Source organism: Gopherus flavomarginatus, chromosome 5, assembly GCF_025201925.1.
Source record: "Gopherus flavomarginatus isolate rGopFla2 chromosome 5, rGopFla2.mat.asm, whole genome shotgun sequence".
Lineage (NCBI taxonomy): Eukaryota > Metazoa > Chordata > Testudines > Testudinidae > Gopherus > Gopherus flavomarginatus.
Window position 1 is genome coordinate 133,307,571 of NC_066621.1, and position 11,955 is coordinate 133,319,525.

The 11,955-nt window shown below is 40.0% G+C and overlaps 1 protein-coding gene across 4 annotated transcripts in view; it reads left to right on the top strand.

Moving 5' to 3' along the window:
• LOC127051764 (B2 bradykinin receptor-like) overlaps window positions 1-9,034 on the top strand; it is a 41,620-nt gene extending 32,586 nt beyond the window's left edge. The window contains exons 1-3 of one of the 4 annotated variants that reach the window (XM_050954489.1): window positions 1,190-1,287; window positions 2,889-2,972; window positions 6,199-9,034. In XM_050954489.1, coding sequence (XP_050810446.1) covers window positions 6,206-7,339 — 1,134 coding nt within the window. In that variant the 5' untranslated portion in view covers window positions 1,190-1,287; window positions 2,889-2,972; window positions 6,199-6,205 and the 3' untranslated portion in view covers window positions 7,340-9,034. Of the gene's footprint in view, window positions 1-1,189; window positions 1,288-2,888; window positions 2,973-6,198 lie in introns of those variants that run through there. The other 3 variants (XM_050954488.1, XM_050954490.1, XM_050954492.1) reach the window with 3 other exon arrangements.
• The last annotated feature ends 2,921 nt before the right edge of the window (window positions 9,035-11,955 follow it).

Sequence of the window (11,955 nt, forward strand, 5' to 3'; positions counted from 1 at the left end):
GATCCCTGTTCCAGATCTAGAAAACCAACTACTTGGGCTACTTCCCTGGGGCCCTTTTCACAGGGCCTACCAGTGGGGCTAGCTCCTCTCCTACAGTTTCCCCATAATTCCTTTCCCAGAGTGACGGGAAACTCCAACCTATTCCCCTTCTAGCCTTCCCTATAGCTTTCACTTCCTTCCTTTATGTAGAAAGCTTAGCTTTGCTTAGCTTTGCCCCAGCTGGGTCTGATAACAAATCAAGCCTGACACATCCTCCATTTGGAGAAAAGGGGGTTAATTGAGTTCTAAGACTCCTGTTAACCCTTTGTTCACCTCAGTGGTGTTTACACCCCACCACATGGCATCAAAGGCAAGGAATATCTATCTGTTGCTTGAGTTAGGGAAGTCTGTGGTGAGGCAGCTCAGCCCTAAATCTCTAGCCGATGTAAGCAAACAGCCATTTCAGGATATGCATATATTTTACAAAATCCGAGAGGCCCTAGGAGACTAGAGACTTTAAGTGCTCTAGAAATAGTGGATTATATTCAACAATTAAATTCCAGTAGTTCCTCAGTCTGAAATTTGAAGAGTGACTTCAGAGCAAAGAAAGCAATTACTGTTAATGCCTATGAGAGATGAGCTACACAGAGAACTGTGCAAATAATCTGCACCACAGCAGAGGCGAGATGAACATCAGATTCTCTGAGCCAAATCCTGAGCTGTTTGCCAGGTTACTTTAACTGAGGTTCCCTAGCCATTTATATTTACTTGTGATGGTTTTCTAGCATTGGACAGTGTTTAAACAAAGAAATGAAACCAACCCATCCTTGGAAAGGCACTGTCTTGGATTTTAACCTTTCTGTATCCTGCCTGGTCAATATTTACACCCTGCGTGTAAACATGTAACTATTATTTATTGTTACATAATTTATGATAAATACGTTAATGGTCATGTGATGTCACTGTAAATGTTTGAAAACCATGGCTTAAGGACATTTACCATTTCCACAGCTGTATAAACCATGGATCGTTCAGTAAATGCATGATATAAACAAGTAGTAAAATCAAATGAGTGCTCGTCTACACTACAGAGAACATGTTGCATAACATGTTGCAGCATTTAAATATATTACCTAAATTGATCTTAAAATCCTGGTTTATGCAGTATTCATGAATTCATTCATAAATTACTCCCACATCTATACCAATATTTGATTCTTACAAAGTGCTTTTCATCTCCAAAGCTTTATATCTAAGATTGCACCAGATTCTGCCTAACTGCTGCATGGATGCTCACAGATGGGAGAGGTAAGGTAGAATGCAAGATGCTCCTCTATCTTTGGGCTCAATTCAGGGATTGGCCAGAATCCTCACTGGGAACCTAGACTTTGGTTGCTTCAGCCCTAGGTAACTCAAAGAAGGCACAGAAGAAGATGCAGCTTGATGCAACCCCCACTGAGGTCAATGGGAGTCTTTCCATTGAGTTCAGAAGGTTATGGACCAGGCTGAGAATGAGGGTTGGCTCATGGTTCCACTCCACACAGGCTAATAGAACTGGTTGGTCGCTGAGGGAAGCGTACTGCATTCATTTCAAGCTTGTTGCAGCAAAGCTCACTGGTGACTGCCTGGGCATCTCTAGCAGAATTTTGGATGAATCAGCTAATGCTGGATTCACAGGGGGATGTAGGCACCTTTCACATTAGTTGCCTATAATTGACATTTAGGCACCACTGGCATTCACAAAACCGCCACTTAGTTGCTACCTAGCCCTGGAGGTACCTGAAGTCCCTGGGCGCCCAAGTTTCCACCACTAAATTCCCCATGGTGCCTAAATTTCTGTCACTGGACATGCACAAAGCTTGCATGCACTAAGAGCAGCTTGACACCTAACTCATATCTAAGCTGCAGCTGGATTCACAAGCTAGATGTTCCCTCATATATCTCACCTTGGGGGTCCTGTTGGGTAGGGGTGCTTAGAGGCTGCCTAAGAACATGCCTACCTGATCAGGACATATACAAAATATAGATGCTGGAGGAAATGGTACCTATGGCCCAGTAACTAAAGCACTCAGTTAAAATCTGGAAGATTTAGGTTCAAATCCCCACTCTGCCTGATGTGTTGTGGGGCAGGACTTGAGCTTGGCTCTCTCAATATCTTGTGCAGGAGAGAAACCTGCCTCAAAGTAGCCTGTGGATTAGGGTTCTGAGGTGAGATAGAATTTCACACATAGTATCTCCATTGTAACAGGTGGAGGGGATAGCCCAGTGGTTTAAGAATTGGCCTGCTAAACCCAGGGTTGTGAGCTCAATCCTTGAGGGGGCCATTTGGGGCAAAAATCTGTCTAGGGATTGGTCCTGCTTCGAGCAGGGTGTTGGACTAGATGATCTCCTAAGGTCCCATCCAACCTTGATATTCTATGATTGATCTCAGCTGAACACAAAATAGTAGCTAGTTAACTCAAGTAGACTTTTAAAGTATGAGGAGTCCAGTACACAGAAAACAAAATCACAGTCATTGCATAGGCTACAATGCCACTATTTACTTTATTTTACAGAATTGTCTTTGTAAATGCTTCCCTTCTAAAAATGTAATCCCAAAGAGGTGAGGTAAGGGAGGAATATCCTAAAACATGTACTCTCTCCTTGGTGTGCTGCTATTCACTGTAAAATTAACATTCTGCAGTGGGGTATTCTTCTTCTGCTAGTCATAATTATAAGAAGGAATAAGAAATTGCCAAGCAATGTCACAACCTTTATGAACTTTCTTTGAATTGCAAATGAATGGCTTTTAAATATGTGCATATGTCCAACCACAGAGCACAAAATAAAGGACTCTTATAATGCTCTTCACCAAGTCAGAACCTTTTATGTTACTAATATGAAGATAAACAGCTTCTGTTTAATTGCAGCATCCAGCAGAACTTCTGTTCAGGAATGATCAATTGATTGGAAGTCGTCCACCCGTCTGACGAGTACATTTATGGCATAAATCTGTAAGTGCTACTGGAAGAGGGAGTAAAGCAAAGTTATTTGCAACACATTATGTGGACCTATCACATCCTCAGAGCTCTCAGATATTTAGCTTATTAGCACTGGTGTCCTGATACTGGTGTTGTATGAAACTGAGTGAGAGATTGCCACTGCCAACACTGGACTTTTGCTCAGTGACTGCAGCATTTTGCAGGAGGGGGCTGAATAGAGCAGGAGAGAGAAATTTGGTGGGAGCCCTTTTGCTGGTGTGGAGGAGTTTGCAGGGATGATGTTGCTTAGAATGGTGGATGGCACGATCCTGGAGCCTTAACATTATGCCTGTACTGCATAAAGGGAGTTCACACAAAGACATGATCCTGGCACCAAGCAGCTTTTACAATATAAGACAATGAGCAACAAACTAAGGGCGGGGGGAAAGGCTGCAATCAAAAGAAGTACAATGTTACGCATAAAACTCCTGGTATAAGTGTGTTTGTTTTTAAATTATAGTAAGTAAATCCAAATTAATTGTTCCAAATAGCTCCAAAAATCAAGGCGTCCCCAAGACCTTCGGTCACAGTGTAACTCACTGTGACATGCCGCTAATTCTTCAGATAATAGTAAATTGGGCAAGGGGCCAAAACCAGGCAGGAATTTGAAGACAATGAGGGAGGTTGTTTGAATGGGTTCTGACAAGGACAGAGAGCCAGTGATGATGTCAGAGGATGGGGATATGCTCCTGAGTTTAGATATAGGTATGAGGAGGTGTTATATTTTGGACAACATGAATCCTGGGACAGTTGAGAACACTGCACTCACCATACAACTTAATGGATACTGAACTTTATCTTGCTCATGGGGGATGGATACACAAATGACCATAGGGTGACCAGATGTCCCGATTTTGTAGGGACAGTCCTGATACTTGGAGCTTTTTCTTATATAGGCTCCTATTATTCCCCACCCCGTCCCAATTTTTTACATTTGCTGTCTGGTCACCCTAAATGACCATGATATCTACTTGTCTGCTAAACTCTGTTCCTTTTAAAGTTACCTCATCTTCCCAGCCCCTCTGTCTGTTTCATTCCCCTGTCCTGCCCTGCCCTATCTGACATCTATATTATAAACTCTCTGGGGCAGAGATTATCTTCTTTGTTACCTGCCTTTACAACACCTTGCACAAAAGAATCCTGATCTTGATGGGGGTTCTAAGATACTACAGTAATAATAAATTAATGACAGTTTTGTGGTAATCCTGCTTCCAGCAAGTATGTTTTTATGTACATTTCCAGCTGTCAGCTAGCAAAGGTAGTAACCGGAGCACAGCTTATATTTGCATAATAGACAGTAGTGCCCTTCAATGAGATCTAAAGTTGTTCTTTTGCTGTCAAGTTACCAGCTGTATCAGACAACTACCCTGATTACAAATACATTTGAAACAGCTGCCAATAAAACTATAATAAAAGTTATGGAATTTTAAAGACTTGGCATAAGGCAAGTTCCACACCTGTCACTCAGTCTTGACAGCTACACTAATACCCTGGAAGACTGTATTTACAGTTTAAAAATATCACAGTATGCTCTTGGGTGCATAAACAGGGGAATCTTTAGTAGGAGTAAAGAGGTTATTTTACATCTGTATTTGGCACTGGTGCAACCACTGCTGGAAAATTGTATCCAGCTCTGGTGTCCACTATTCCAGAGCATGTTGAACATATGGGGAGGGTTCAAACAAGAGCCACAAGAATGATTAAAGGATTAGAAAAGATGCCTTATAGTGATAGACTCAAGGAGCTCACTCTATTTAGCTTAACGAAGAGAAGACTAAGGGGTGACTTGAAAGCAGTCTATAACCTACATGGGGAACAAATATCGGACACTGGGCTCTTCAGTCTAGGAGAGAAAGGTATAACACGATCCAGTGGCTGGATGTTGGAAGCTAGACAAATTCAGACTGGAAATAAGGCATATATTTTTCACAGTGAGAGTAATTAACTATTGGAACAATTTATCAAGGGTAGTGGTGGAATATTCATCACTGACAATTTTTAAATCTCAGTGGGATGTTTGGCTAAAAGATTTTGGGGAAGTTCTATGGCCTGTGTTATGCAGGATGTCAGACAAGATGATCACAATGGTCCCTGCTAGCCTTGAAATCTATGAATATAATAGTAACAAGCAAAGGGCAGATTTTCAAAGGCCCAGAGTGGCAGCTAGAAACCCAATTTCCATTTGAACTCAACAGAATTTAGGCACCTAACTGACATTAGTGCCTCTAAAGTGCTTCCCCTGAAACATGAAGGAATTCCAAGCTGTGTAATATTAACAATACAGGACCATGTTCTCTAAGAAGTTGTCACCTGGCATAAAAATTGTCCCACAGAAATCCTGGACAGGCCCGAACTTATGTAACAGACACTATCTTGGCCATCAGACCAGAAATTGAAACAGGGTCCTCCAGACTAAAAGCATGACTCTCTTGCTGGGGCTGTAATGTTCATACACTCTGTGGATAAGGCAGGGTATTATAGATGCAAAAAATAGGCATGTGAATCCAGCCATTGGAAAGCAAACAACGCAATTTGCTGGCAGATGCAGGTTTTGCACTCAAAAATTTACCTGTCCAAAATCGCAGTTGCACATTAAGTGGTTGCTTTCGAAAATGTGGTGCTTAGCTGCTGACAACATTCATTCCATCACTATAGTCTTAAAACCATTAAAGAAAGAGGGGGAAAGGATCATCATGTCCTGTAGAAACCAAATCACCACTTTTCAAGGAAGTGTATAAAATAACAAGCGAGATGCCATAAACACAACACCTGCACATCATAAAACTATCGAGAGAGAGAGAGAGAGAATACAAGTCTGTCCTATAGGAGACTACACTTAACACAACAAAAAGATAAACCTTGAAGGAAACCAACAGTCCACTCAAGGTATCAAAAATGCTCTAGTTTATATTGATAGAATTAATGATCCATAAAAACATTTTGTCCTAGCCTCAGTCACCCCAAACCACAGCCCCCCCCCCACATATGCCACCATTTCACCTCTTCTGTTTTCAGTCACTTGAATGAGGTCGACTTGGGATGCTCCTGTGGTTACTGTCTCAAAGCCTTTGCTGGTATGCAGTATCTGTAAGAGGGTAAACCACATGCTATATACAATTAATTGTCAGTCTGTATTCTATTAAACGACATGATCCTAGGGAGTATAAACAGTTATCTTATTTCACATTTTATTTTCCAGCAGACAAATGGATTCCATCACAGCAGAAAATATTTCCAGTGGTATGACTACCTGGAAGCTTGGAATCAATCAGTCTTTTTCACACAACACATCAGAAAACAGCAGCAGCTCTACTTGTATTATTTTGGATGCCTGGGATTGGTTATATACATTTCAGCCTATGTTCCTCTGGGTCATTTTTGTCCTAGGAGTGTTAGAGAATGGCTTCGTCCTCAGCGTTTTGTGTTTCCACAAAAGTCGCTGCACGGTGGCTGAAATTTACCTGGCAAATCTGGCAGTTGCTGACTTGATGTTAGTTTGCGGTTTACCTTTCTGGGCCATTAATATCGCTAATCAGTTTAAGTGGCCTTTTGGCACTTTCCTTTGCAAGGCTGTCAATGCAATCATTTACATGAACTTATATTCTAGCATTTATTTTTTGATGATGGTGAGCATCGATCGTTACCTGGCCCTGGTGAAAACCATGTCTCTTGGACGTATGCGACGAGGTACATGGGCCAAATGGAACAGTCTTATCATCTGGGTGTCTGCATTGCTCATATGTTCTCCTGTTCTAGTGTTCAGGTCTGTCAGTTATGTGGAAGAAATCAAGGGCAGAGCCTGCATTCTTCATTATCCATCCACACACTGGACAATTGCAACACACATTTTGCTGAATACTGTGGGCTTTTTGATCCCACTCTGTGTAATTACCTATTGTACTATTCAAATAATCAAAGCCTTACGAGAAAACAAAGTACAAAGACTCACAGAAATCCAGACTGAGAAGAGAGCCACCATCTTGGTCCTTGCTGTCCTTTTGCTGTTTATCATTTGCTGGCTTCCTTTCCAGACCACCACATTCATTGACATACTAATTCAGGTAGGCATCTTTTCTGACTGCATTACTAAAGAGATCAGTGACTTGGTGGCCCAGGTAGCTACATACTGTGCTTATAGCAACAGCTGCCTTAACCCGGTATTGTATGTCATTGTAGGCAAGCATTTCAGAAAGAAATCCAGGGAACTCTACAAATGCTGCCTGCCTAGGATATGCAACAAATCAGAGTCCATCCGGATGGAGAATTCTTTGGACACTCTGAGAACGTCCATTTCGATTGAACGCCCAAAGAAAAACTCTGCTTTTTCATTAGCACGATAGCACAGTTTTGTTTATTGCAAAGTTACAAGAAAACTTTTCAATATATCAGTGCGTAAACTGTTCTTAATATCCATCTTTTATGGCACCCCATTGTGTGCCCTGGTTGCATTCATTATGCATGAAAGCTTGGGGAGCTGATCTCAGTACAAAACTCCATGTAGACACCTATATCTACCAGCTAATGGACAACATTTTTCATGACTGAATCACATTTCATGATATATTTATATATTCATGGCTGAAGTATATTTGACACACTATCATTTTAAATATTTATATTGCTAATGAAGATAAGTGTCTGATGTCAGAATATAGTTCTCTAAGTAAAGCCATGTTATAACAGCTACCGTCAGTATTATGAAGCTAACCACAGTACCCATACATTTGAAATAATACATTTTTAATAAAAGGAACATTTTCAAATGAGACTATAGTGAATGGAAGGTCTTATAGGATCATTAAGATCCTAGAATATCATGGTTCAAAGGGACCTCAGGAGATCATGTAGTCCAACCCCCTGCTAAAGGCAGGACCAATCTTCAGACAGATTGTTGCTGCAGATCCCTAAATGGCCCCCTCAAGGATTAAGCTCACAACCCTGGCTTTAGCAGGCCACTGAGCTATCCCTCCCCCCTTTCAATTTAAATTGATGTTTAGTGTCCACAATATTTTCCCCCTTTGGCCAATAAGGTGTTCCAAATGCCCCAATCCAAAAATTGCTGTTTACGTGACTGCTAGGTTATACCTTTTGGAAATTGCTCTGACTTTGGTGGGGTGGAATGGAATGGAATGTAACCCTCTATTCCCTAGAGTGGTACAATTTCTAGTCGTTTACATCTGTGTAGCCGCCAGCAACAAGGGGTTGCACAGGTGTCACTGAAAGCACAATTTGGGTGAATGAATGTAGTTGACAATGTAGAATGTAAGCTGTTCAGGAGCAAAGACCTGTATTTTATACCTGCCTGTAAAGAATAATTCACATCTGTGGTGCTGTATAATTAATACACGAGAATACAGATTAGACATACATGGGGCATACTCATAAAAAATTAAAAACAGAAGTATAATGGAGAAAACCATACAATGACTGAAATCAAACTGATGGTCGTGGAAGATCTGAATGATTAAGGAATGCATGAGCACATTCTTTATCATGTAAAATAGGCGATATCCACACTGTTGAGTTAACTTAGCTACGTGAGTTAACTTCTCATGAGTAAGCCTAGCTCAGGTGAGAGCAGCCACACTGCAAAATGAGTCTGGAGCTGCGCAGAGTGATTGTGTTAGCAGCTGCTGGATTGTGCTAACACTGGAGATGAGTGCTCAGCGCTTTACAGAACTGGGCTCTGGACATTAGAGTACAGCTGAAGTCAATTGATGACACTCAGCCTTTTTCAGTAAGTGCTCAACAGCTTGCAGGCTCAAGCCCTTATGCAGTAGCAAATGTTATTTACTCATAGGGAGTAAAGATGCATATTATGAAAAGCATAAGTAGAGTGGCCCTAAATTACAGTGAAAGTAGAGCAGGTCCAAAATTTTCTGATGGAAAGCTTTTCCCTCAGAATATGCCTTTAAAAAAAAAAAACAAAACAAATGTAAAACATGCTGTGGGAATATGTCAATTTTGACAAAATTTCATTAAAAAAAATTTAAACTGTTTCAAGAAGGGTGCAATGCAATATTTTCAATTTTTTGTTTCTTAGCTTATTGTTTACAAATTTATTTTGTTTGATATTATATTATAAACCATAATATAATAAAAAAAGTCAAAATCAGATATATATGTTTCAGTTTTATCAAAACAGAACTTTTTGACTGACTGAAAACAAATTGTTCTTGAAAATTTCATTTCACGGGAAATATTGAAATGTCAAAATTTCCCATGGGATGGCTATAACAAGTTCGGACTAACTCTAAATGAAAGAATACTGAAGGACACCCTAGCCTTACATCAAAATAGAAAGTTTTCTTCTCTGATTACCTTCTAAGATAAAAGGAAAAGCAGCATGGCAGGTTTGTGAGAGGAAGAATTTCCAGAGAAGTAAGATGAGGAATAATTTATGCAGAGGTGGGAAAAATTATTATTTTTAAAACAACAGGAAAAATGCTACCCTTTTTCGAACCTTAAGAACTCTTTGGGAATGGGTTTGTTTCTGGTAAAATAAGAACTTCCTTGAACCTTTGCCCAAAACTTGAATCATTTTGGCCATCTCTAATGATAAGAAAAAAATATTTCTGGTTTTTTTAACATCCTCACTGACATCACTAAAGACCCCACAACTTTCTGCCATAAGCCTTTGGAAACCATTACAGTCTATCATATTAAAGCAGCATTAGTGGGGTTGCTTAGAGAAAGTGAAGGCGGAATTTTGCCCATAATAACTGCAGAGCCCTATTATCATCTCAATAAGCTTATGTTTGTTGTCCACCAAGTTCACGGAGAAAAACGTGAGCAGGATCAACACAGTTTTACTATTGGTCATATAAATAAAAGCCATGAACAGTACATAATGGGCAAAGGACTGGGAGTTCTATTCTAGGCTCTTACACTGTTTCAGCTCTTATATAGCCTCTGTTACCACAGTATTTGAGCACCTCACAAACTTTCATGTATGTAGTCTCACAACCTTCTTGTGAGATAGTACTTCTCTGTCATCCCATTTTACAGAGGAGAACTGAGGCACAAAGAGGTCAAGACTCGCTTTTTATAGTTATTTAGGTGTTGTTCTGCTCAGCATTGCAAGTCCTGAGTATCTTAGCCATCTAAATTACTTCAATGCTGGGCAGAGCAACACCTAAAGATCTTTAAAATCTGGGCCTACATAACTTGTCCAAAGCACTCAGGAAATCTGTAGCAAGAGCAGCAAATCCCACCCCCCCCCCAGTCTTCCAAGACCCAGGCTATCACACTAGCTACTGGGCTACCCTTCCTGTCTATACACCATTCACTCCTTGTGTGGTTCGGGGCCAATAACATAACCTCTCTGTTTCTGCTTCCACAGCTGTAAAATAAGGATAACATTTGTTTATTCTCTCATTGGGCAGTGATTAATATTCATTAGTTAATGTTTGTAAGTCACTATATAAAAGTGTTAAGTATTATTATTTCTCATTTAAGTTCTCAGCCATAACTGTATGTTGACACATAGCTGTTTGTGTATGGAAATCTAAGTAGGCTAAGAACTGTGTTTGAAATTATGTATGTATGCAGGAAACTGTTTTATTGGGCATAGAATAAGTGATCCAATTGTCACAAGTGGAATTTGAAGAGGATCTTAATAAAGAACATGGTATTGTCCATCATTTTGTTATACTGTAGCAATAACCTTATGTGGAAGATCATAAAAGCTTCACAAGACCTTTATTAGGAAGGAATATGATTTCTAATGATTCGGGTACCGGTCTGAGACTTCTGGGATCTTTTCTCAGTTCTGATACTTGAATACTGTAAACTTTGGACAAGTTAACTTAAACAAACAGATAAGCAAAAAGGTTAACTTATGTCTCAGTTTACCAACTTTATAGAAATGTTCTGAGGTTCAGATAATGATTGTTAAGTGCTTTTAGATCCTCAGATGACATGAACGCTTTATAAGAAAGTCCTAATTCATTTTATCTGAGTGCCTGTATAAGCATAAGATATAAACGAATGTATTATACGTAAGAATCTTAGATGAAAGGCAATGGCCAGTTACACTATGAAACTATATACAAAGGAGTGCTCTTAACCCTTCACATCATACACTATAATGCAGAAGTCACTGGACATCTTTCTTTCTAGTGCCCATGCCTTGCACAGCCTTTATATCTGTGTGGAATGCTACCCAATCACAATGCAGTTGGCACAACTTTAAATGAGTACAGAAGGTGCAAAGCAGTAGATAAGCAGGCCCACTATGTGTGAATCTGTAGCATAGGCCCTACAGCTCAGTATAAGCTGCCTATTGATCAGTAGATGCCAATAGAATGTGTTGGTTCAACAATCTCCCCTAAACATAGGCTTTCTGTACATGCTCCTCAGGATGACTCTTTCATTGGAATCACTCTCCTTCTCTGAGTGTGACACAAAAAATTCTAAAGGTTACAATAAAAGTAATAGGAGACAGGAAACAACAATTCTTTGATCCAGTTTAGACAGTGAACAAAGAAATGTTTTTTTCAATCAGTAAAAGTTTAAACACAGCTGCAATGTGTAATGCTCAGTGCATGTGCGCTAGCTGCTCTCAGACACAGATTCCTGTCCAAATGAGGCCAAAAAGGCTCAAAAGCCATTTAAAACTCTGACACGTTATTACTCACATGTCTTACATTCTGAAAAATGACTGCATTTAGAAATGCACCAGCATTAGTAAAGGGAAATATAGGAAAGTCCATGACTCTGTGCTACACTTACCTTAGTGAGTCACGATGGCCAGAAAACAAGAATTCTGTTTAGCAAAAAAAGGGCGATGTTTCGACATTTGTTCTTATTCTGTAATGGTGAGCGCCCTAACCACTGGACTATTGGTTATTCTGGACTCTTGCACTCTCTGTGATCAAAACACTCCATCCTCAGAAATCTTCCTCCTGAAAATTTAATCAAAACCAATATGTTTCTGCAAAAAGTCTTGTTTTTG